Source organism: Elephantulus edwardii, unplaced genomic scaffold (genome assembly GCF_000299155.1).
Source record: "Elephantulus edwardii isolate Elephantulus edwardi_28Jun2011 unplaced genomic scaffold, EleEdw1.0 scaffold00006, whole genome shotgun sequence".
In the NCBI taxonomy this organism is placed as follows: domain Eukaryota; kingdom Metazoa; phylum Chordata; class Mammalia; order Macroscelidea; family Macroscelididae; genus Elephantulus; species Elephantulus edwardii.
This window is the reverse complement of record NW_006399756.1, coordinates 28,775,243-28,801,273: the sequence shown is the minus strand read 5'-3', so window position 1 is coordinate 28,801,273 and position 26,031 is coordinate 28,775,243. Positions and strand designations below refer to the sequence as shown.

The window sequence follows — 26,031 nt, the reverse complement described above, 5'->3', positions numbered from 1 at the left end:
TGCCCACCACCTGCACGCCCATCACAATAATCTGGGCCAGGTACTTGGCCATGGTGGCAACCCTGCCACAGGAAGGGAGCTCCGGCTTCCGAGGCCCCTCGGGCCGGCTCAAGGGCGGCCGTCGGGTCAAGGGTCAGAGAAGGCAGCAGCGCGCGTGTGTGCGGCGCGCCCAAGTCTAAACTTATGTTTTAAAAAGTGTTTTGTTTTTTAAAAAACTAGGAAAATGGTGTGCAAGTACTTCCAAGCGAACGACTAAATGAATGAATAATAGAGACAATGATGGACTGTAGAGATAGAGAGAGGGATCAAGATTGCCTGGGATGATTAGAATTCCTGGATAAATGTCATCAAAAATGGTTCGAATATTTTAGGCGGAAAAACAAAGACAAGAGAACACCTGTTATCATTGGAGATAATGAATAAATCTGTAGCTGCAGGAAATAGATTTGATAATTGATGAGGCAATCAGTGTAGGTTGCTGACCATCAGCCGAGAGACGTGGAAAAGGAAGTGTGTGAAAATTTTAAGCTAGCAGTTGCCGCAGTGTAAGATTAGGCGAGTTAGCGCCTGGAAGTGCGAGCGTCCACCAGGGGGTACTGCTCCAACGGTATGGCTCCACTTTGACTAAGGTCGAAGTGTATAGCAGGTGGAACGTTCAAAGAGGACGAGTTGGAAAATTTAAAAAAATAATAATAAAGATATGTAAATGTTAACTATATTCTCGATCCTGCGCGCTCCCCATGTCGTCCTCCCCGCGCAGCATAGCACTACGCATTTTAGTTTGCCAAGGGCACTTGCCCTTCTGCCTCAGCCTCAGAGGGACTACGATTCCCAGGACCCCTCGCGCGAGGTCCACGCCCTCTTCTAGAGAGCAAGCGGGCTGCGCCGCACAATCTTCTGGGATTCGTAGTTCCACAGTGTCATTCGGGAATTGTAGTTCACTTCCCACAATCGGCTGGGCGAGGCGGAGCCGGCAAGCAAAGCAGCGCCGGCAAGCAAAGCAGCGCTGGGTGTTTAGGGGCCAAGATGGCGGCGTGCTTGGGCCAGACAGAAGCAGTCGCGCCGCCTCCTGGAGGGGGCCCCGGGCCGGGACCCGGCGGTGGAGTCCGCAGCAGTAGTTGGGGAAGTCGGAGCCAAGCGTCGTATGGGACCGTAGGCTCTGTGTGTGGCGGGGAGCAGGTGAGAGGCTGGCGGGCCGCCCGCGGCTGGCAGCAGAGCGGCGTGTGCCGGGCGGTGACACGTGGACGCCACAGGAAAGGGAGGAAGCGCTATAGAATCGATGCCGGGTGGCCGTGGGAGCCAGGTTGGGCCGAGTGGACCTGGGCCATTTGTAGGGAGGAGTCGGGTCTCTCCAGCCATTCTTAGGGGTCGTCGGAGGTGCGGAGCCTGATGTTGGGGACATTATGGGCCGCGCTGGAGGTGGGGGGACCAGGGGGCTGGGACTTGGCGCAGAAGGCTAAGACCTTCTCAAGATGCCGACTGGTGCGCCGGTAACGCCGCGCCGCAGTTGCCTTTTTGGAGCCACGTGGGGGTGCGGGGACTGATTTTTCCCGGGAGAACTTGTCTGTTTCCCCTCCCCCTCTAGGGGGCCCCGACACTCACATGGGTTGGGCTACAGATAGGGGGGCCGCGGGTCCACGTGGGGGCGGGGAAGGGATGTCCACGTGGCTCCCACCCCAGGCTCCCCGGCTTCTCCTATCTGCCTCGGAGCCGCCGCACTGCCGGGAACTGGGTGTGTCCCAGTCGGTCCCGCCATCTCCGGTCCGGGCTGGGGGCGGCTGGCTGGAGTCAACTTTGTCGGAGTTTTGGAGGATTTTTTACCCCTTTTTGCTTTGATCTGTATTCACCCTCGACAGCGGATGGTGGAGGACTCTCCATATGTCCTGGAAGTCAGTTCCCTGTGGATGGCGGCGTGTGTTGGGGAGGTTACAGGGCTGAGACTGAGGGGAATGGGGGAGTGAGCTTGTGGCAGCTTCTGTCTGACCGGCTTTGGGGTGGCTTGTGAGTCATGGGCACAGGCCTTTGGGTTTCCTGCAGTACTGCCTCATTTCGTGATTCAAGGCAAATGGGGAGTGTCAACGTATAAATGGAACAGGTTTTAGTAAAGGAAAGGGAATCTTTTTCTCCCCGCTCAGTTATTCCTTCAGCATCTCTTTGGAGAAGGCAGCTGCCAAGTCCTGCTCCAGTGACCTGACACACAGCTACTGGGATAGTAGGCTGTGTTTAAGGCTTTCTGGCATTTTTGCTGGAGATAAAAGTTGGAGGCAGTTTGAGAACTATTTGGTATTCGTTTGCTATTGGATAGGAGGAATTTCTCCTGCCAGATTATTTTAAAAATAATCTTTTTTTTAATTATTATTAAATTTTATTAGTTTCAATGAACATTCACAGGGATTCTGGGCTTTCACTCCTTCATTGTCGCACCATTCTCTCCACCCTCCTCCCCAGTTTGTTCTTCTTCCCTTCGATCTGAATGTCTGTTTTAATTGTCCAATTGCCACAGTGCTTGTCAAAGTCAGTTCTGATTAATCTCCTTTGTCGGTGTGTCCTTTGCCGTTCCCTATCACTCCTCCCTGAGAGAGACTTCACCCTGATTCATAAGGAAAAGGGGATGGCTATTCTCTTAGCTACTTCCTGCTGAAAAGGGACACTGTGGGTTTCAGGGTGAAGATCTTCTCTCACTACTCTAAAGGGCCCCTTTGGCAGTAGGAAACACATAGACTATTATGGAGATTGATTTGGGAATTTAGATGCACTCGTATTGATTGTGCTTGGCCGTACATGTTCATATGCTTGAAGATGTATCATGGGGGTGTTGCAACCTAGAAGACACAAATTTGACTAACAAGTTATAAGTACATGAGTCAAAAATTATGGAAAAGTAAAAGAAAGGATTCTTTCATTGTTTTACAAACCCTCCCCCAGGTCCCCTCCACCATGTAGCCCTCGCTCTAGACTCCTGTGATGACAGAAGTACCTAGTCATATATCTCTTTTAAACAGTTTTCTCCCTCCTCTGTTTCAGTGCAGTATACATTATTGAACCCATCTTACTCAGTCTCTCCCCAACCCCAAGGACAGTCCCATTCTACAACAGTGGCATCATGTAATATTTGTCCTTTTGTGACCGGGATATTTCACTCAGCATAATGTTCTCCAGAGTCAACCATTTTGAGTAATACTGCATGAGTTCCTTGTTTTTTAATGCAGCATAGTATTCCATTGTGCGAATATACCACAGCTTCTCTAGCCATTCGTTTGTTGATGGGCACTTAGGTTGTTTCCAACTCCTTGCTATTGTGAACAAAGCTGCAATAAACATGGGTGTGCATATATCTGCTTGGATGTCAGCTGTGGTCTCTTCAGGGTATATTCCCAGTAGTGGAATTGCTGGGTCAAATGGTATCTCTATTTGCAACTTTTGGAGAAAGCGCCATACTGCTTTCCACAGGGGTTGCACCATTTTACACTCCCACCAACAGTGAATCAGGGTTCCAGCTTCTCCACAACCTCGCCAGCATTTGTTGCTTGATGTTCTGTTAAATTTTGCTATTTTGACTGGGGTGAGATGATATCTCATAGTTGTTTTAATTTGCATCTCTCTTAGGGCTAGGGATTTTGAGCATTTCTTCATGTGCTTGTTAGCCATGTCGTCTTCGGTGAAGTGAAAAATAATCTTAAAATACTTTTTTTTTTAAAAAAAAAAAGACAACACAGCACTTCTCTTCCTCAGGAGAGGGCTTCTTAAAAGTTACTGCTTAAAGTGGGTAGGGGCAGCAATGGTTTTGTGTTGTTGATTGTTGTAATCAAATAAACTGAGTCCTTGACTGTTGGATTACAGGCTATCACCTAATGTCAAAGTCAGTAAATCCTCTAATTCAGGCCCCACCTTGATCCATCCTCCACTTTCCCAGAGGCAACCTTGTTTGGCTGGTGTTCCCACCTACTGAAGGTACAAGAGGGACCCAAGATCCCATTGTAATAAAAGTTAAGTCTGCCATTTGGGATGTTGAAGTAGAGACTCCCTGAACAGACTGATGTGTTTGAACTAGGTAGTCAGTCTAGTCTGTTGCCAGGCGCAAGGAGTATGGTGGTGAATGACACCAAGGTGGTTTCTGCCCTCCAGGGTTTTTGTTTCTTTCAGGATAGATAAATGGTAAACAAATAGTACACATTTGTTAATACATAATGGGTTGCAGATTCTGGAAAGGAATATTTTCATTTGAGATCTAGAACTTGTTGAGAAGGCATGCTAGAGTAGAAGAGCCTGGTGGAGAAACCTCATTTGGTCATATTTTAAGGGCTTAAACTTAATCCTAAAAGCAATTATGTAGGATCTCTTGAAAGCATTCAGGGAGCATTTTAGGAAAGTGACCAGATAAAGTTTCTGGCTCGATTGTAACTCTGTTGTTGTTGTTGTTATGGTTATGTACTGGTGAGTCAGAATCGACTCATACTTGGCCCTCTAGAAGGTGTTCAGATGCAATAAATTGCACAGAAAGAGATTGTCCATCTTTCTGCCACTTAGCTGCTAGCAGATTCGAACCGTGTTTGTGGGTTGGCAGTGTAGTTCCTTACCACTAGGTCACCAGAGCTCTCTCGGAACTCTGGAGTAACAAAATTGGGTATGGGAAGGCCAATAGGGAGATTGTTGACATTAAAGGTGTTGGTGGCTGGCCTCTCTTTTACCCCACTTCTGCCTTGGGTTTAGCTGCAAGATGATTTTGGTACTTGGGAGAGCTTTGCTGTGTGGGAACTGAGATGGGGAGGGTCTTTAGCATGTGCTTGGTGGTGGAGTTGAGTGCTTCCTTGAGTTGAACATTGTTGTCTTGAGATGCCAGACTGTTGGCTGGGTCTTTGATAGGTAGGCAACAGGACAAAATGGACCTTTGGCTTCCTTTTTTCACATAGGATGGTTTGCTAAGCCAGGTGCTATTCACTTGGTGGTTTAATTACAGGATTGTGAAGACCTGGGAGGGGTAAGTGCCTAAAATCTGCCACCTTTTCTCTTCATCTCTAGATCTGGTCTCTTAAGTGTCCCTATTCCAACTCTCCCTGAATATCAGAACTCTTCAATTAGTTTTTGGTGATGGTTGTTTTTGTAAGGAGAATATGCGTGTATGAGTTGGCTTGGGTATATGTGGTCACACCTGTTGCTTTTTTTTCTTGAAAGGAATTTGTTTCCCTTTGCTATAGAAGGTAGTGGAGAGCTGGCCTGTGTTTGTTCCTGTTCTGGGACATTTGCATCCATCTGTTTCCTATGGTGGAGGTACCCATAGTTTTGGCCTCAGTAGCCCCATTCCAGCCACTTCTGGCCCTACCCACACCCACACTCATGACAGGTCTGGGCGGCTCCTTGCTTAACAAGGCTGAAGATATTAGTTCTCGGGAGCGTGGGGTGGGGCCTTTCCATCTGCAGAATCAGCCTTGCTTTCTTTTCTTTCTTTTTTTGCCTTATTTTGCTTTTACCTGGTAGAAGTTAGGAGTGGGCCTTGATCTGTGTACCCTAGAGTCAGAAGCGAACCATAGTTAACCTTCCAGAGGGTTTTCAGAGGCAGTACAATTGCACAGGAGGAGGAGATTTCCTATCTTTCTCCCTTGGAGCAGCTGGTGGATTCAAACAGCATGCCTTCCTTCTGGTTGGCAGTGCAGCTCCTTATTACTAGGCCAACAGAGCTCCCTGGGCTTCCATTTTGAGAGATTTGGTGGCACAAATTGTAGGGGTTTCCGAATAAAAGTGAATTAAGTGCAGATATGAATGTATACAAGAAAATGTGTCAAACAGCATGAGTGACCAGGAATGATAAGCACAGTTTAAATTCTTTAAGGAAAAAACACAACACAAAGTTGATTTCTTCTAAAGAAACTTGATATGTTTTGGATAACTTGGATTGTTAAGGATTAAGGGGAATAAGATTATCACTAGAAAAATGAATGGTATATAAAATAAGTGAATTCAGGGATTTGAAGAAATAGCGGGAGGCAGGGAATCCTGATGTCTTCTGAAAGGTGAAATTTGAGCTAATCAGAGAAGAGTAGCCTAAATGGGAGTTGAGGCAGGTGTGGTTATAATGGAAGCTGCCACCTTGTTGGCCTCCTTTGCTTTGGTGTGCCTCTCAGACTACTTTACCATTGCCAGCAGAATACTTTGCTGAATGATGTTTTTATTTCCCAGTTTAAATCTCCCAAGGCTCCAGCAGTTTCTGGATGGAATCCAAACCTCCTCTGTTCTGAAGTTTCTTGACACTGCCCTTTTGGTGGGACTTTTACTCATGACTTAGTTTTTTTTGTCCAGCTAGCCTAATGTTATTAGTTTTGGTGGGACTATCTGCTGAATTTAGTTCCCATTGGTGATGGACTGGGTCCCTGGCTTATAGAGCATATCAGACCGCTGTGCCTGGTTGGCCCAGATTCTGTAACCCTCATTTAATCCTCTAGTCTTTTTTCCTTTTACCCTAGGGGCTGCTGCATGAGGAAAGGGATGATTTTGGATTTGCCAGCCTATCTCGCTTGGGCCCCTCTCTGAGAGACAAGGACTTGGAAATGGAGGGGCTGTTGCTGCAGGATGAAACACTGATGGGGACCAAGCACAGCTACATGGATACCTCACTCATCTCTCTCATTGAGGATTTTGGGAACCTTGGAGAGGTGAGTTGGGCTGGCTTAGATGGCGTTAGGCAGGTGCTTGGTGTGGAAGATTGTAGCTCATATGCTTAGAGTTGCTTCAGGTATGGCTCTCCTTTCTCCAAATTGAGGCTCCTTGGTACGAAATCTTGAAGACTTGAAGAACATTTTCTTTGTCACTAGCTGGGTTGTAGGCTGCTAGATAATATGTACTGTTAGATTGCTCTGGCACGCTTGGATCATAGCTCATGACTTCTTTTTGGTCTCAGCTCCTGATTTACATGTCCAGAAATTTCTAATATCTGTCTTTGAACCCAGCCCAGTCCAGGATTGTCTACAGACACCCCACATCTTATTGGAGGGTTAGGCAGGGGTTGGATTTCTAACAATTCACGGGTTGCCCCATATTTCAAAATAGACAGGAGTTCCTTAGAAAAACGATACCAGTCACTAATAGTGGTTGCTCTTGAAATGTGTCCTTCCAATAAGTGTCTGAATACCCAAGGTGTTCCCAGAGCATTAACATGTGGAAAATAGATTTTATTACTTGCAGCAAGAAGCAGAAACAATACAAAACAGGATGAGTGGTCCTCCCAGGGCAAAAGCTGTCTGGATGGGAATGCAAAACTTCTCTACATACTCTACCACATATCATAGGCAAGGCACTCAGGATGGTTTTATGACAAGCCGATCTTCTCTAGCTTTTAGAAGTTTTCCTTATGGAGCTGGAGAACTCTTCTATGCATACTTTCACATGGCATTGTAGTCAAGGAATCCTTTAGTCCTTTTTTTCCACCCCGCCCCTGTGTACCATGGAGTTGGATCCGACTGGCACAGAAGGAGATCACCCCTCCTTCTCCAGTGGAGAATGTAGTGGATTCGAACTGCACGCCTTCGGGTTGCAGTGCAGCTTCTTGCCACTAGGCCACCAGAGCGCCCTCCTTTAGTCATTTTTAAACACCAGAGCCTACGTGACCAGCTATGTAAATTGCAATGTGGAGTTTCCTACCTGACCACCCTGAGGGAATATTCAGCTATATGGACGTTGTTATGTACCGTGGAGTTGGAACCAGTGACTCATTCCTGACCCTTCAGCAGGTTTTTAGAGGCAGTAAATTGCCTGGGAGGAGATTGCTCCTGTGCTCCCCTTTGTTCTGTGGAGCGATTGTTTTGGGTTAAAATCACATACTTCTGTGTTGGCAGCATAGCTCCTTACCACTTGGCCACCAGAACTCGTTTAACAGTTTTGACAAATGAAAGTTCTCTGAGTGGGGAGGGGATTATTTTAAGGCCTCTTACATTATGCCACCTTTCCTTCTGGACACTTACTGGAAGTGTTGAGTTGGGAGCTCCCAGCTTATTTTTGAGTGTTGTCTGGACGTTTGAGAAAAATAAGGAGAACCTTGATTGCTTGAACATTCCCAAGGGCTATTTCCAGGAACCAGAGACAGAAGGTTCCAGAAGACAAATTTCAGTTAACACTAGAGAGGTGGTGAATGGTTGTAAATGAGGCTGGAATCCATGCTTCCTGGTGCCTAGATGCTTTTTTCTGGCAACATGAGCTGAGCCTGGGAGACATGATTCTCTTAGCATTCAGTCCACCTCAGTGGCCCAGCAGATCATTTGGCATGTTGGTTGGACCCTCCCATTGTCTTTCTGGAGCAGAGCATCTTATCTCTGGAGGATCAGAATGAAGTGTCGCTGCTCACAGCCTTGACTGAGATCTTGGACAATGCCGATTCAGAGAACTTGTCTCCGTTTGACAACATTCCTGACTCGGAGCTGCTTGTGTCACCTCGGGAAGGCAGCTCTGTGAGTACGGGACCATGGGAAGGGAATGTGGGATTAATACAAAAGGTACTACTTTGTGGGTCTACTCAAGAAAATTCTTATTTCAGATTTTTCTTCCCCTCTTAGCTCCATAAGCTGCTTACCCTGTCTCGGACACCCCCAGATCGTGACCTCGTCACTCCAGTTGACACATTGGGACCTACCACAGGCAACAGCCGAGTGAGTGTGGTAAACTAGACCTGGGGATCCTTATAGATTCTCAAGAAATGAGTATATGGCTGCAGGCCTGAAAAATTACCTTGAGAAAACAGCCGGGATTTTCCTTCTTTCCTGCAGGTTGATCCGTCTCTCACAGATTCATGGGATTTCTCTCCATCTCATTTCTTGGAAACCTCCTCCCCAAAGCGTCCTAGCTGGAGGACCTCAAGATCAAGACTCCGCTGGGGCCAGTCCCCTCCTCCACAGCAACGTAGTGATGGAGAAGAGGAGGAGGAGGTAGCTGGCTTTAGTAGCCAAGTGCTTGCTGGGGTGCTTGACAACTCTGGTAGTTGCATCCCAGACTTCCCTATGTATCTGGCCTGTCCCGAGGAGCAAGATGAGGCAGCAGTTGAAGAGACGGCAGTGCCAGCTGCTGGTGATGAGAGCATTTCCTCCTTGAGTGAGTTAGTACGGGCCATGCACCCATACTGCCTGCCCGACCTCACTCAACTGACATCGCTTGAGGCTGAGCTTCCAGAGCAGTCAGATGACTTGCCCCCCCTTGAAGATTGTATGGTGCTGGAGGTTGTGGGCCAGGCAGCTACAGCTGGTGATGACCTAGAGATCCCGGTTGTAGTGAGGCAGATCCCTACTGGACCCCAGCCTGCGCTTCTGGACGAATCATTAGAGGCCTTGCAGTTGCTTCTGTCCACACTGGAATCTGAGACTGCTGTGGCCAAAGAAGATGAAAAGTTGGATTCAGCATGCTTGTTGGAACCCAGGGAAGTCGTGGAATCCAGGGAGGTCATAGAGCCAGTGATACCTAAGGAGCCACAGACCCCACCTGCCAATACTGCACCTGCTTCCCGTAAAACTCGAAAGGGCAGGAGAAGGAAAAACAAAGAGCAGCCAGGAGTCAGTGTGGAACCCTCTACCAGGAGACTGAGATCATCTACTCGTGGTCAGTCCAATGTGGTTTTTGAGGCCCTCTCTCAGACAGGCAGCTCACAGAAGCAGCCTAAAGAGAAAATTAAAAAAGAGCTTGGGCCTCCACAGGGTAGAGGGAAGCCCAGGGCCTGGACTCGGGGCTGGGCAGCTGCCTTGGAGAAGTCTGACTGTGAGAACTTGGAGAGTGGTGTTGGACACGCTAACCCTGACAAAGAAGGGCCTCTGAATGTCTATCCTAAGCTGGTTGACACTGTACAAGCCAGCTCTGTTCCAGCCCCTCTCTCATTGGTTGGCTCTGCTGAAGCCGACTCCATGCCAATTGACTGTGTTGAATCTGATCCCACTGCAGTTGAACCTGTGGTAGCTGACTCTGCATCTGATAACCCTGCATTGGTTGACCTTGCCTCAGCCAACTCAGAAGTTAACCCTCTCCCAGCTGACCCAGGGCTGACGGATCCAGTCTTGGTTGACTTGGAAGCCTTTGACCCTAAAGTGGTTGTTCCTATCTCAGATGACTTGCCACCTCTTGACCTGGTTCCAGCCAACCCAGCACCAGTTGACCTAGCACCGGTTCCCAGTGACCCACCTCCAGTTAAACCTGTGCTGGTTAAGCCCAGGCCAACTGATCCCCGTCGTGGGGCAACATCCTCATCCCAGGGGAGTCTAACTCCCCAGTTTGTCTTGGAATCAGAATCCTCAGATCACCCAAAGGCCGTCATTCCTGAAGTCAACGAGGCTGTCGGTTCTCTGAAGGAAGAAAGTAATGCTACTGCTACAGCCCAGGAACCCAGACCTCGGCCTCTCAGCCTTTCTGAGTACCGTCGACGAAGACAGCAACGCCAGGCAGATGCAGCAGAGAGGAGTTCCCAACCACCAGCTGGGAAGTGGCCCAGTCTCCCGGAGACCCCTACAGGGCTGGCAGACATCCCTTGTCTTGTCATTCCACCAGCCCCAGTCAAAAAGACAGCTCTGCAGAAGAGCCCTGAAGCTCCTCATGAGACTCCCCTTGAGGCTTCTGTTGCACCTGGAGGTCCCAGCCCTGCTTCTTCTAGTCCTGAGCTATCTTCAAGCAAACCCACAGCCTCAACTCCCACTGAGCAGGTGCCATCCCAAGAGATGCCATTGCCTACAAGACCTCCACTCCCTGTGCAGACAGTGTCTCCTGTCAAGCCCATGCCTCCCACAGTGCCCACTTTGCCCTTTCCTCCAGGTGGGCTGGGCATACCCCCCATGTTGCCACTGCCTCCAGGTGGGCAGGGGGTCCCTAGCCTGCCCCCACCGCCTCTGCAACCTCCTAGTCTTCCAATGTCTATGGGGCCAGGGTCTCCTGATCCCTATAGCCATTATGCCTCTGTGCCACCCTGGCCTTGCTATCCACCTGTATCCCCTTCTGGATATCCTTGCCTGCCACCTCCACCAACAGGGCCCCTGGTATCTAGTACTCCTGGCACTTATGCTATGCCCCCTACTTGTAATGTGCCTTGGGTACCCCCTCCTGCTCCAGTCCCACCTTACAGCTCCACCTGTTCGTATGGGCCCTTGGGATGGGGCCCAGGGCCGCAACACCCTCCTTTCTGGCCTACTGTGCCTCCACCTCCTTTACCTCCAGCCCCTGTAGAGAGAGTTCCGCCACCCAACTTAGAACCCAACAGCATCCCACCTGGCCTTCCTGAAAGTATGGTTTCTATGCCTATGGCTCCTTCTGTCGGTCTTGGGCCTGCTGTCCAGGGAGCACCACAGATAGAAGAACCCACCAAGGTGGAGGTCAACCCAGTGCCTGAATCTCCCTGTCTGAAGCACAAAGTGTCTTCTCCCAAGCAAGGCCCTCAGATCAAGGTTCCACCATGCCCACCTACTGAGCTGATTGCTGAGGGTGTGGCTATTGAACTTGTGTCAGAGAGACTAAAGCCAGAGACTCAGGAGAACAGACACCAGAAGTCCTCTCCTATTGCTAAGACTGTAGCCCCACCAAGGCAGAAAACTGGACCCAAGCTGCCTAGTGTCCACCCAGCCTGTCTAAAGAAGCTGTCCTTCCTGCCTACTCCACGTACCCAGGGCCCAGAGGATGTAGTACAGGCTTTCATCAGTGAGATCGGTAAGTACCAAATAGTTGAGGTGGTGTGAAGAAGGGCGCAGGATTGAGTGGAGTGTTTTCTAAAGAACAAAGTAAACAGTCTATATTTGGGAATGTTTGCATCTTTCCTGCTTTGTGCTAGTGCCTTGGTTTTGCTTCGTGTACTGGGCAGTGAATCATCAAGGGAGAAGTAATAGGATTTTGGTTTTTCTGAGACTTGTGTACTTGCTAGGGTCTGATTCCCAATGTTGTGTATCTTCACAGGAATTGAAGCAGCAGACCTATCCAGTCTGCTGGAGCAGTTCGAGAAGTCAGAAGGTAAAGGAACATGAGTAGCTTCACTTTAACTTGTTTTTGTTGCTACTACTATTGGGCTCAATCCTGTAGTTGCTTACATTGGAGAGGACCATTCTCTGCCATTAGAGTACCTCCTAATTGGAATGGGCAGATAAAATTGATTTGCAATGTAATCTAAGCTCAAATGAATTGGGACTGTCTGGGGACATTTTTCTAGAGGGACGTAGCTTTCATACTGGACCTCAGGACAGGTAGGATTTAAAAAACAATGTGTATATCATGAGTAAAAGCATAGAAGAGTCAACATGTGTTCTGTAAGGAAGGCAGGAAATAGGTCAACTTTCGAGGTACAAGGTACAAGTCTAAATATTGTGGATGGAGGATGGATAAGTTGTCTTATTTTCAAGATGATTGCAGTCACAGGAAGGGAAAAAAGTCATTGGAATTGGTAAGAGGTGTCTAGAGTAAAAGGCAAAACAAATGTAGGATAGAAAATAGACGATGAGGCTAGGAATGTTTAGCTTAAAAATTTATATTGGCATTTCAGATTCAGTGAGGAGTGTGGCTATTTCTGAGCAATGGATGTTGTTATTACTGTGTACCATAGAGTTGGCACCGACCCGTAACTGACCCTCTGGTGGGATTTCAGAGGCAGTTACTCACACAGGAGGAGCAAAGGATTGACATGATTAAAAATAGTACCTCATCACCCACTGGAGGAGATTGGGTCTCTGGGGGAGACTTAACAGAGGCTATGCAGACAGTGGATTTTCCTCTTTTGGGTTTCTAAGCCAGCCTTTCTACCTCTCAGTCTAGCACATCTGTTTGGGCTTTTAATTGGTTTGGTTTCTTTGCAGCCAAAAAGGAGTGCCCTCCCTCGGCTCCTGCTGACAGCTTGGCTGTAGGAAACTCAGGGTAAGTATGGAGACAGATGAGCGAGTTACCCTACAGCTATTGGTCAGCAGACAGCCAGCGCGCCAGGACCGTTGACTGGATGCCTCTGTTGGGAGGACATTTAGTTTGCTCTGGAGGCTTTCCCCCATTTTGTACCCAGTTGTGCTCAGCATTAATTAAGCATAATTAATTAATTAATTAAGGTGGTGGGATGTGCAGCATGCTTCAACTCTCATTCCAGTCTGGGGTTCTAAGTGCCCTTGAGGTACCTTCTATTGTCTTCTGGAAAATCATACTTTTGGTGATTTCATTCTTCCATTTAGTAAGTCACTATTGGTGAAGATTTAAGAGGAAGTGGAAGAAAGATGTTCATGGCTAGGTTTTACCATCCTCTTTGGAGAACACAGGTGTCCTGGACATCCTTGTTTGCCAATGCATGAAACGATCATTTTTTCATCATGTTCATGGCACCCCATCCTGTTCTCTTAAGCATGTTTCCTTCTACATTATCTCTGGTTGATTTGAGCTAGTAGGCAAGTCTCCTGGCTTGAGGAGTTGTGGCGTGTTCAAAGTCATAGCCAGCCTGCCTTCTAGAATCAGACTCAACTGCGTTAAGGCTTAATCTGCAGTTTGATTGCTTAGACCCCTTTTGTGCTGGAGGGTAGGAGCAGTTTGTGCACTCATCCCTCTCCCATTGCTGGGTGAAGAGAGCAGATAAACAGGATGTTGAGGAGGCAATTAACCAGGCTTTCACTTTTCCCCCCCATCAGCAGCTGTGACACTCCCCAGGAGAAGAAGCCCTTAGACCGGTTACAAGCCCCAGAACTGGCCAACGTGGCAGGTAGGTCTGGGGTGGGGAACTCTGCCTTTGAGTAGTTCATATGTTTACAGATAGATAATGCTCAGCACCTGAGCAGCACTCAGTGTATGGAGGTATTGGAATACAGATATTGCTGTCCTTGAGTTGCTCATCTAGGAACCATGTGTGAACAAATGAGCATGGTGAAGATCAGAAGACTGGTTCACGGTAGGGCTAGGAGGAAGGAGTTAGGGAAGAGGTATATAGAAAGTATCCAGCCAAACGGAGACTTAAGAAGGTCACCAGTAGGGAGCTCTGGTGGCCTAGCAGCAAGAAGCTGTGCTGTAATCCCAAAGGTGGTGTTTGAATCTACTAGATACTCGCTGGTGGAGGGTCAGTCTCCTCCTTTGCCAGTTGGATCGGATTCAATGGTACACAACCAAAAAAAAAAAAAAAGTCACCAGTATCATGTTAAAGACAGAGCTTTCTACAATGCTTTCTAGGTAGAGGGAGCAGCTTGAGTGAACTGATGAGGTAAAAACAGCCTGGTGTGTTCTAGAGGTTTGTGAATGGATTAGTGTGGCTAGTGTATAGGTAGTGGCTGATCAGGTGGTGGGGAGAGGTAAAATTTATGTAGCAAATGTGCTAATGGGAATTTTAGTGCCTTGTTAATCTGTTTTCGATTTTATCCTCTGCATTGTTAGATGCAACTGAAAAAGCTTTAGTAGGTTGATTTTTCGGAAATACTTTCTTGATAAGAATGTAGACAGTAGATGGATAAAAAGAAACCAGAGCTTGGGAGGTTATTGCCTGGGATCAGGAAAGATGCAGTCCAGAAGTTGGGTAGTACTAGCTAGAGGGGAAAGAGCCAAGAATGGAGTAGACTAGACAGAACCTCCACACCAGCTAGGTTTGGAATGAGGATAAAAGATTGGTAATAGGGAACACAGAGAAAGGAACAGTTGGAGCAGTGGGAGACATTACTTCTGAGATCATGTGGGGATGTCTGGATCCTATATGCGAAGTATTTGGAAGTGTAGAATGGGATCTCATCCATCCTCCCTCCCCCAACAGGGCTCACCCCTCCAGCTACCCCTCCGCACCAGTTATGGAAGCCCCTCCCTGCTGTTTCACCGCTGGCTAAAGCCAAATCTCCTAAGTCTACTGCCCAGGAGGGAACCCTGAAGCCTGAAGGAGTTTCAGAGGCCAAACATCCAGCTGCAGCTTGCCTCCAAGAAAGGGTCCATGGCCCTAGTCCAACTCATGTGGGCTCTGGAGACCATGACTATTGTGTTCGGAGCAGGACCCCTCCAAAAAAGATGCCTGCCTTAATCGTTCCAGAGGTGGGCTCCCGGTGGAATGTCAAACGCCATCAGGACATCACTATCAAGCCTGTGCTGTCCTTGGGCTCAGTCAATCCCCTTCCTCCACGCATAGCTGCATCTCAGGAGCCGCTTGATCACAGGACTAGCAATGAGCAGGCTGATCCCCCAGCCCCTTGTCTTGCCCCGTCTACCTTGCTATCTCCTGAGGCCTCACCCTGCCGAAATGACACGAACACTAGGACTTCCCCTGCATCCTCAGCCAAGCAGCAGTCAATGCGCTGTTACCGAAAAGCCTGCAGGTCAGTCAGCCCCCCAGACCGAGGCTGGCAGGGCCGACGGGGCCGCCGGGGCCGCAGCAGCCGTTCCATCAGCACTGGGTCCAGCGAGACCAGCGAAGCATCTTCCTCATCCTCATCGTCGTCTTCCTCATCCCGATCTCGGTCCAGGTCCCTCTCCCCCCCCCACAAGAGGTGGCGAAGGTGAGCTCTATGTGGCCTGTTAGGTCTCCCTTTAGGATCTTTGTCAATTCCTTTCTAGTAATTTCTTTTTGAAAACTTCTGCACATTTTGATAACTCAGGCACTAAAGTTTGTTTCTGTCTTTGGTTTTCTTTCCTGGATTGTTGAAGGAGAAAAGCTGTGGGTTCAAAGCTCCTATCCCCTGTTTGAGATTGTCCTTTGTTTCTTTGAGACCTGCCTTGGGGATACTCTTAGGGTTTTACCGTGGCTTTGTTGTTGCTTCCCATATTGTACAGTCACTTATGACACTTTCCTGGTGGTGTGTGGGAACATGGAACAATAGATTGATTGTTAACTGGAAAGGGTCTTTCCCTTAATCATTTATTAAGAGTGCATCTGGAGGGAGCTCTGGTGGCCTAGTGGCAGGAAGCTGCACTGCAATCCCACAGGTACACGGTTTGAATCCACCAGATGCTCTGCTGGAGAAGGAGGAATAATCTCCTCCTGTACCGGTCTGATCCAATTTGACGGTACATGCAGAAAAAATTAATAAAATAAAAAAAATTTTTTTAGGGGAGCTCTGGTGGCCTAGTGGCAAGAAGCTGCACTGCAATCCCAGAGGAACGCGGTTCGAATCCACCAGATGCTCTGCCGGAGAAGGAGGTGCAATATCCTCCTGTACCAGTCAGATCTGATTTGACGGTACATGCACACAAAATAATAAAAAAAAAAAAATTTTTTTTAAAAAAAAGAGTGCATCTGGGGCGGTTCCTTTGGTCTAACTATGGACTCATCTACTTCTGACAGTGTCATCTTTTGAATAACCGGCCCACTTTTTTTTCCTGATCGCTAAATATTTTTAAATTTTTAGTTGGCACAATTGAAAGTAATTATGATCTTTACCAAAACATTCTAGATACATCCCAGGAAAAGTGTCAGTTTGTACATCTTTGAAGAAAAATTGTCTTATAGAATTCTTTTGCTCTACTTTGCCTCTGGTGTTGCACTTCCTGACAGGGAAGAGCAGAGGCTGGGCCCAGGGTAAGGTAAGTGGAATATACCTACACTGCTGTTAGTGTTCCTGCATATTCCTTATTCTCTAGGTCCAGTTGTAGTTCTTCTGGGCGTTCCCGAAGATGCTCTTCTGCTTCTTCATCATCATCATCATCTTCCTCTTCCTCGTCCTCCTCATCCAGTTCTCGGAGTCGTTCCCGGTCCCCATCCCCTCGCAGGCGAAGTGACAGGAGGCGGCGGTGAGCATGTGTTTAGGGAGGCAGTGTACCTGGGATGTGGGCACTTGAGAGCTCCCAGTCTTGTGTTGTATCAGGGAAGCTGATGGCACTTTCTCCTCCTATCAGGTACAGCTCTCACCGTTCACATGACCATTACCAAAGGCAGAGAGTGCTGCAGAAGGAACGTGCAATAGTCAGTAGAGGAACAGGTCATGGGAGGAGGGGCTTTCCCTTGAGCCATGTTGCCAAAGAGTCTACTATAGCTGCTCATGGTGGGTCTCTTTTCCTTGCCCCAAAATAGGAGGAGAGAAGGGTGGTCTTTATTGGGAAGATACCTGGCCGCATGACACGGTCGGAGTTGAAACAGAGATTCTCTGTTTTTGGAGAGATTGAAGAATGTACCATCCATTTCCGTGTCCAAGGGTAAGCTTGAGTTTTAAGGTCAGGATATCCTTTTTGCTCTGTTTAGCTACCTTCATCTTTTCTCCTTGGTCTGCTGTATTCGGTGTGGAATGCCTTTATTTCTATGATTAGAGGGTTGGCCGTTTGGGAAGTGGGAAGAACCACATCCCAGACTGTCTTTGTGTCCTGGGTTGCTATCACTTCCCTGTGATGATAGTGCCCAGATGGTCACTCCAGCCTTTGCTTCACTGTTTCCACCAGTGACAACTATGGCTTTGTTACTTACCGCTATGCTGAGGAGGCTTTTGCAGCCATTGAGAGTGGTCACAAGCTGCGGCAGGCAGACGAACAGCCTTTTGATCTTTGCTTTGGAGGCCGCAGGCAGTTCTGCAAGAGGAGCTATTCTGATCTTGGTGAGTGTAAGAAGGGCCTGAGGTTTGGCACACTTATCCTCTCCTTGGAAGTGTTCCCAGCCCTTTGAATGTGGGTCTAGGCAGATTTATCTTTGTTTGACATAAGAATCTAAGGAGTGGGATGAACGGAAAAATGGGAATCTTCTCTTTCTTTGACTTAAAATTAAGGCAGCTTTTGTTCTATTCATTATTAGCATGGGTAGCCATTTGAGGACCCTGAAATTGGGATGTGCTAGTCAGAGACCTCTGATCCTTGACATTTGATTTTTCTCCATAGACTCCAACCGGGAAGACTTTGACCCTGCCCCTGTAAAGAGCAAATTTGATTCTCTTGACTTTGACACATTGTTGAAACAGGCCCAGAAGAACCTGAGGAGGTAACCCTGGGCTCTCCCTTTTCTTTGGAGGTGCCAAACCTCCTCCATCTCCCCTCCCTGATGTAGGGGAGTGAGCTGCTAGTGAGGAGAGGACTGTTTTATAAAGAAATGGAAAAAAGAGAAAAAAAGTGTAAAACCAGATTTTTTTAAAGGGGTATTTTGTTTTTTATAACAGGTATTGAAACAAGGTAACTTGCATTCCTATGTAAAATGGGTGGGGCTGAGGGATTCCCCCAGTGTTTGAACATCTAAGTCACTATGCAGACTAATAAAACATGAACTAGAGAGAACTTCCAAGTGTGATTGCTTTTTTCTGATACTACTTGCATACATTCGCTTTTCCTCTCAACACAATCAGGAATACACGCCCATGCCATTAAGTTTCACAATAAACACACTTGCCATCGATAACCAGTAGTTCAGGAGATGTATTGCACTGGGAAAATCTGCAGTCAGGGATCTCTTCAAATTACTGAGGAGCAAAGATGTTAATAGAGCCGGGTCTGTACCGGGCAGACATGATGTTGGACAATGAGGACATCTTTGATAGTGACGACTTTGATGATGTGGAGGAAGATGAAGGCTTAGATGAGTTGGAGACTGCTGAGGAGGAGGGCCAGGAGAACGTTGAGACAGTCCCCTCTGGAGAGTGGCCACAGGCCAACCAGAACCGGATCACCACACCGTACATGACCAAGTTCGAGCGAGCCCATGTGATGGTGTAGCTGGAGGGGGAGACGGACCCTTTGGCCATCACCATGAAGGAACTCAAGGCCCGGAAGATCCCCATGATCATTCGCCGCTACCTCCCCGACGGGAGCTACGAAGACTGGGGGGTGGACGAGCTCATCATCAAAGACTGAGCCAGATCCTCTTCCCCCCACTCAGCTTCTACTCTCCGTGCTTTCTGTGTAAATAATAAAGTATTTGAGTATATGAAAAAAAAAAGATGTTAGTTTGAGGACTAAGGTGCACCGGATTCAGATCATGGTCTTTTCAGTCATCTGTGCATCTGCAAGATGGACAATGAGTAAGGATGATGGAAGAAAAATTGATGCCTTTGAGTTGTGGTATCGGAGAAGAGTACTGAATATTCCACGGACTGCCCAGGGAACAAACATGTCTTTAAAAGGATGTAGCTAGATTGCTCCTCGGAAGCTAGGATGGGTTGAGGCTTTGTTTTGCATACTTTGAACATGTTGCTAGGCTATTCTTGGAGAAGGACATTGAGCTTGGAAAGGCGAAGGGATGGAGGGGATGGCAAAGGAGAGTGTCTCCCACACCTTTCAACCAGGTGGATTGACACAGTGACTATAGCAGTGGGCTTAAATGTCAAGATTGTGAAGTTGGCACAGGATAGGAGAAGGTTCAGATCTATTTATAGAGTCCCTATAAGTCATACTTGATGACTCGTAATAGTTTCCAAGACACTTTTTTGGTCAGGTGCAAAATTCAACTAGACTTGAAATTTGACTCCTCCGATAAGTTGTCTGTGAAATGTTAGCCAAGGGGAGTGCTGCTCATGCCCTAAAGAGCATTTGTGTCATCTGGAAATACGCTAGAATGTAGATTTTTCTGCCCAACAGCTGGGCCAGCAAGAATGTCAGGGAAACCCATACTTGGAAAACAAAGATTCTCCAAACCAAGACACTGTCCATGCACAGTCTTAGTTTGAGCACAAGTCTTCTTAACATTTGACAGCTGGCAAAGGTTACATATGTGAACATTTAATAGCAGGCAGCCAACCTTCCAGCCAGGTTTTCAAGGGCAAAAAATCTCCTGAGACTGCTTATCTTTCTCTAGGAGCAGCTGGTGGATTTGAACTGTATGGGTTGGCAGTGCAAGTCACTAAACAACAAGAACTCACCAGGTCTTGAGGGAATGCGTTAAGGGGAAGTAGTAAAATGAGTCATACATATATATATGCAGATGACACAACCCTGCTTGCTGAAACTGAGGAGGACCTCATGCATTTGCTGCAGAGGGTCAGGGACTGCAGCCTTCAGTATGGACTGAGGCTCAATGTCAAGAAGACAAAGATTCTCACCACTGGACCAATTGGCAGCGTCAGGATGGATGGCGAAGAGATTGAGATTGTTCACAGCTTCAGTTTGCTCGGCTCCACAGTCAACACTCTTGGCACCAGCAGTCAGGAAATCAAAAAGCGTATCGCGATGGGAAAGTCTGCTGTTAGGAACTCTAAGGTACTCAGGAACAACGGTGTCTCTCTGGAGACTAAAGTGCGCCTGATACAGGCCATGGTATTTGCAATCGCTTATTATGCCTCAGAGAGTTGGACAATGACTAGGGAGGACAGAAGGAGAGTGGATGCTTTTGAGCTGTGGTGCTGGAGAAGAGTACTGAATGTACCATGGACTGCCAGGAAAACAAACAGATTCATCTTGGAGGGGATTAAACCAGGCTGCTCCTTGGAGGCAAGGATTCTGGGGCTTCGTCTGACATACTTTGGACATGTTGCCAGGAAGGACGGGTCCTTGGAGAGGGACATCATGCTTGGGAGGGTGGAGGGACGGCACAGGAGGGGAAGACCCTCTATGAGATGGATTGATTCAGTGACTGGGGTAATCGGGATGGGTGTGTCAGAGGCAGTGCGGTTGGCACAGGATAGACCAGGGTTTAGGGCTGGTGTGCAAAGGGTCGCTGAGTCGAAAACGACGGCACATAACATTTTATATATATATATATATATTTGAATGGATTGCTGTCTGCCAAGATGAAATACAACAGAAATGTGAATTTCTTTGCCATATCTAGACTTTGAATGGGTTTATTAATGATAAAGGGATCCCATGGTTTTACCAGAGTTTAAGGTGTGAGAGCTCTAACTCCAAGGGAACAAGGTTTATTTTCATGACGAGATTAATGGAATCGCTTTGATTCATCAGAGGTTTGGTGCACTATCCTTTTTTCCTTCATGGAGTTTACCTAAGGCTGAATAATTGAGAGTCTAGGAGAGGTGCAGGGGAAAGTCCTCAGGGGCAGTTTGGAGATAAGCAGCTTAACTGCCATGGAGTTGGCAGTTTGGAGGCTGGGGCGGGGAAGGGTCTGAGCCTTGTGGAGGCAGTGAAGATGAAAAGTGAGAGTCCACCTGTGAGAGTCGGGGCTGTTCCGAAGTCTTGTGACCAAGTTAGGTCGAGCAGGTGGTCTACTCATTCATTACTCTGGAATCACAATCCCAGCTGAAGCGCGGGAAACCACTGCCGAATAAAAAGGCCAAATTGTTCTTTGCGCGGGAAGTCCAGAGTTTTCCCGCCACGGCTGAGGGTGTGGCTGTGACGTGCGGATCCGCCTCTGCAGAGTGGCTCCGCCCTCAACAAGATGGCGACTGGCGCAGGACCGGAAGGAGTTTGCAGAGCTGGGTCGCTCTGTGGAACTTAACTCATTGGATGCGTCCGCGCGGCGTGATGACGTTTTAGCCACGCGCCTTTGGGTTCCTTTGTCGCGCTGCGTCGGCCACCGTAGTGGCGTGTGTATCCTAGAGCATGGCGGACGCCGGCTTGCCTCGCGTGCTTCCCAGCGACCTCTATCCCCTCATTCTCGGGTTCCTGCGGGATAACCAGCTGTCAGAAGTGGCCAACAAGTTCGCCAAGGCCACAGGCGCTGTGAGTCACGGGCAAGTGGTGCGGGCCAGGGAGGGACAATCACAGAACTCGGGGTCCTAACCTGCTTAGGGTTGTGGATTGGGATCTTTGCAGGCTGAGGTCCGTCAGTCGTGTGGCTGCTGGGCCTTTGTGTTGAGCTCTCAGCGTGCCTGGGGAGAGTCCAGAGCCTCGAGTTAACCTCTCGAGGTCTAACTACGTGGTACTAAAACCATGTTGTTTCCCTGATGAGCCATGCAGCGGTTTCAGCGTGGGACCCGCGTGGCCTAGGTCACGTGCGCTGGCGGAGTGCTTTGAGGGGGAGGGTGGCGTGCGATTCCTTTCGGGCTTTTCTCTGGATGAGGCAGATGATTTGTTCACATGATTTCCGGGAGTAGTGTCGGAGATTGATGAGTGAAATTGCTTTAGAGATGAAAGCAAGATTTTTGTTATTAAAGAACAGTGGAACACGGTTCTGCTCTCAGAATGTAGTGTCTTGACCCTACCAAGAAGACAGTAGTGATGGGCTTGAAGTTGTGGCTTATGGTATCAAGCAAAACTAAGTTTGGGACCAGGTCCTCATACCCGAACAGCTTGCTTTACCAGTATAAGTATTATACTATATTATAATCATTCTGTACGTATTAACCAATATAAATATCTCTATATTACTTTTTTATAGAGTTTTTGAGCGTTTCAGTAAGACAGTATGCAGAGTGGCAATCCTAGTGCCTAAGTACAGGAAGCATCAATGAGTAAAATCCACTATAGTTGTAAAAATTTAGAATGCTCCCGTCACTTGCCGAAAGACCATAACTTAACAGGCTTGGAATCCACATCGCGTGGAAAGTAGACATGACAAAACCCCTGGAGAGAAGAGTCTTAAATGTATAATAGTAATATGACAAAGAAGGTAGCCTTATTCTTTATAGCTGAATCCGTTTTTTAAGAGGCCAGCCATAAAAAAGAATGTAGTGACAAGAAGCTGTGCTGGAAGCCCGAAACCCCGAGATTCAAAACCACCCTCTACTGGAGAAGGAGAGGCAGTCTCCTCCAGTGCCAGTCTTTTCTGACTCAACGGTACACAACAACAACAAAAAAAAGAGTATAGCCTGGGACAGCCTCCCTGTAAGCTAATGTAAATGCTGACACTCGACTTTTTTTTTTATTTTTTTTTTTTAAATTTTACGCTAAGCACTGGATTTTTGAAAGGTTCTTTAATTGACTTAAAGATACTGCAGAAAATGCTTCCACAGTGGCTTGGATAGAAGTAATTGGAACTTTAAGAAGCCCTGGTGATGCAGTGGTTAGGTGATTGCTCATTGAAAGATTGGCACTTTAAACCTACCAGCTGCTCTTGAAGAAAAATGTGGTAGTCCACTTCTGAAAGGATCGGTTCTGGGGCAGGTTTCCTCTGCCTTATAGGGTCACTGTGAATGGCAGTGGTAGTGTGGTGGTGGGTTTTTTAATTAGGTATACAGCGTAGATATCTGTACGTTATTAAATGTATGAAATTTAACTTTTTTACCAACTTATTTTGACATCTTGTTTCTAGTGATTTGGCAGTGCAAACCGCATTGCAGTAAATACTGTATAAAAATGTTTATGCCCTTATTGGTTCACATTTGTATCCAGTAAGAATAAATTACCAAATAATACCTTGTTAGAGTAAAGAGAATGCAAGATTTTGTCATTTTCCACATTTCACTTGTTTTGTTGTGTTTGACAAGATACACAGTAAAAGATAATCCTGTTACAGTTCGGTGACATTGATTACATTCTTTGAGTGGTACAAATGTTATGAAACTGATTTTCTAATTAGCGAGTGCAATACATGATTTCTAATATGTTGCTGATTATAAGTAATGTGGAAAATAGATTGTGCCACAAACCATAGGAATATTCTTAAGAGTTTGGTACCGCAATTGGGGAATACACACATAGGATGCTTTCCCCCAATTTCTACCATATTTAGTTATAGACTTAATAGGTAGTGTTTAAAGGTAGAAGAATGTAAAAAAAAAATAAAAATAGAAGAATGTAATATCTGAGCTTTACTAGAAAGCCAGTGTAACATTTCTTTACCCAACTCTTTTCTCCTGCAGACCCATCAAGATGCCAACGCCTCTTCCCTCTTGGACATCTATAGTTTTTGGCTCAAGTAAGCTCTCCCTGTTCTACATTGGCTAAATTTCTCGCCTAGGTGGTCTGGGCTGTGTTCCTTGATTTGGGAAAGTCCTAAGCCCCTGTAGTTAGTATCATCTACTTTAGCAGGTCCACCAAGGCCCCAAAAAGGAAGTTACAGGCAAATGGGCCAGTAATTAAGAAGGCTAAGACGAAGTCTTCATCTAGTGACAGCAGTGAAGAGAGCAGTGAAGAGGAAGAATCCCAAGTGCCTCCAGCCAAGAAAGCTGGTAAGACCAGGCAGGGACTTGGGGTAGTGGTTCCAGAAGAAGCTTTATGGTCCGCCTGTACTGCAGCTATCATTTACGGGGTCTTGTGCTAACATTCAGCAGTAGCTGCTAAGCGGGCAGATCTGCCTCAGCGTCCTGGAAAGGCTGCAGCTAAAGCATCAGAGAGCAGCAGCAGTGACGACTCCAGTGATTCAGAGGAAGAGGATGACAAAAAGAAAAAACCTGTCCAGGTTTGCAACTGTGGGAAGGGAAAATATATCTTGTGACATTGGAATGGAGGGAACCTAAATTCTTGACTTCTGGCTTCTTATGACCTGAGGGATGGTGGTAGATGTGAGACAGAAAATGTGAGGACACTGAGAGATTTGAGGTCTGAAAGGGATGTATGAAGATAAAGTTGGATATCTAGAAGAAATTAAAACACATCTTGCTTTTCTGGATCACTAGGCCACTGAGAGTTACTGTATTTTAGAAGCTCTTAGTAGGATCAGTCATAACAAGTGGCTAAACTATGTTTCTCATTAAGAGTTGTTACCCATTTTATTAGGCTTTTCTACTTAGCTTTCTCTCTCACTCATTACATTGTCTTCTAAAAAAGAAAAGGGCCTAGAAGGCTGTCTGCATTAGGATGCCCCTTTGAAAACTCAGAAGCTATTGCTGATACCCTTCTTTGTTTTCTAACAGAAAGGAGTTAAGCCCCAAGCTAAAGCAGTCAAAATTCCCCCGAAGAAAGCTGAGAGCTCTGATTCTGATTCTGAGTCTGATTCGAGCTCAGAGGATGAGGCACCGAAGAATCAGAAGCCAAAGGCAACCCCGGTAGCAGCTAAAGCCCAAGCTAAAGCCCCCACCAAACAAGGTATTGTTTCCTTAAGAGGTTAAGTTGGGAACTGGATGACTGTAGGGACAGTTGTTAAAAGAACTTGAACACTGGGTAATTTTATTTTAATCTTTGTTATGTAGGTAACAAGGTTTTAGAGTCTAAAAAAACCAGAAATGGTCATTGCAGCAAAGAACGTATTTTCTCTTGCTCTAGGAACACGAACTCAGGCAGCACCTAAAGTTGCTAATGGGAAAGCAGCTAGCAGCAGCAGCAGCAGCAGCAGTAGCAGTGATGACTCAGAGGATGAGAAGCCAGCAACTATCTCTAAGAAGGTCTGTATTGTAACTTGCCAGAGAAATGATGTTGAGGTAGGGTAGTGCTCTTGACTCTGCTCCTTGGCAGGGCTGGTTGGCTCAGAGTTTTCCTGCGGTGATGTGCTTTTCTCTCTGATGCAGACTTTACCCAAAACCCAAATCGTGACCAAGCCTCCCGTGAAAGCTGCTGCCACCCCCACCCCAAAGAGTTCAAGTAGTGAGGACTCCTCCAGTGAGGAGGAAGAAGAGCAGAAGAAACCTGTAAAGAAAAAACCAGGTGACTGGACATGAGAGTCAAGCTGGGTGATTGTCGCCAGGATCTAACTGCAGGAGAACCTCTCCAATCACTATGTGCATTTCTCCATGAGCTGCTGGAGTGTCCCCATGACATGGCAGCTGGTTTCTGTCACAGCAAGTCATCTAAGAGCACAAAGAAATCACAGTGCTTTTTAGGACTGAGTCTCAGACTCATCTCCCTTCTGCCATGTTCTGTGGTTAGAAGCAAGTCACTAATTGTAATCCACAATCAAAGGAAGGGGAATAAATTTTCATCTCTAGAAAGGAACAGTAGCAAAGAATTGGTGAACATATTTTTAAGCCACCATTGTTGTTTCTTTTAAATAGGTCCTTACAGTTCCGTCCCCCCACCTTCTGTTCCCCTCCCAAAGAAGTCCTCTGCCACTCAGCCTCCTAAGAAACCCACAAAGAAGAAAGAGCCTGAGGAAAGCAGTGAGGACAGCAGTGATGAGTCTGGTGAGTTGGAGGGGTACAGCTGCCCCCTCAAATTAGGTAAGAGGCTGGATATGAGCATCAAGTAGGGAGAACTATTTTGGCCCTTCTGTTTTCATTGAAGCAAGACAGGTTGGGGATGTGCTTTCACATCCTCATTTCTGTTCTTCTGGTTGGGCTGGAGGTCTGGGTCTAGTAAAATGACACAGATTCTCTGCAGATTCAAGCTCTGAGGATGAGAAGAAACTCCCACCTAAAGCAGCCGTCTGTAAAGTGACTCCTAAATCGGCTCCAGCCAAGAAGACAGCAGAGAGTTCTTCAGACA

The 26,031-nt window shown here is 47.1% G+C and overlaps 2 protein-coding genes and 1 pseudogene across 2 annotated transcripts in view; all 3 read left to right on the top strand.

Moving 5' to 3' along the window:
* Positions 1-1,026: 1,026 nt before the first annotated feature.
* On the top strand, positions 1,027-17,834 carry PPRC1 (peroxisome proliferator-activated receptor gamma, coactivator-related 1). Its single transcript, XM_006879989.1, has 15 exons — positions 1,027-1,179; positions 6,459-6,647; positions 8,289-8,435; positions 8,541-8,642; positions 8,751-10,792; positions 10,829-11,655; positions 11,899-11,952; positions 12,789-12,846; positions 13,596-13,666; positions 14,699-15,428; positions 16,510-16,659; positions 16,765-16,831; positions 16,940-17,061; positions 17,302-17,453; positions 17,731-17,834. The coding sequence occupies exons 1-15, from the start codon at positions 1,027-1,029 to the stop codon at positions 17,832-17,834; spliced, it is 4,968 nt and encodes a 1,655-aa protein (XP_006880051.1).
* A 517-nt stretch (positions 17,835-18,351) lies between these two features.
* Positions 18,352-18,693, top strand: LOC102875975 (annotated as a pseudogene).
* Positions 18,694-21,333: 2,640 nt separating this feature from the next.
* NOLC1 (nucleolar and coiled-body phosphoprotein 1) overlaps positions 21,334-26,031 on the top strand; it is a 7,139-nt gene continuing 2,441 nt past the window's right edge. The window contains exons 1-9 of the mRNA XM_006880184.1: positions 21,334-21,453; positions 23,535-23,590; positions 23,704-23,843; positions 23,943-24,073; positions 24,528-24,699; positions 24,877-24,995; positions 25,119-25,254; positions 25,602-25,730; positions 25,927-26,024. Of these exons, the coding sequence (XP_006880246.1) occupies positions 21,334-21,453; positions 23,535-23,590; positions 23,704-23,843; positions 23,943-24,073; positions 24,528-24,699; positions 24,877-24,995; positions 25,119-25,254; positions 25,602-25,730; positions 25,927-26,024 (1,101 nt within the window). The remainder of the gene's footprint in view (positions 21,454-23,534; positions 23,591-23,703; positions 23,844-23,942; positions 24,074-24,527; positions 24,700-24,876; positions 24,996-25,118; positions 25,255-25,601; positions 25,731-25,926; positions 26,025-26,031) is intronic.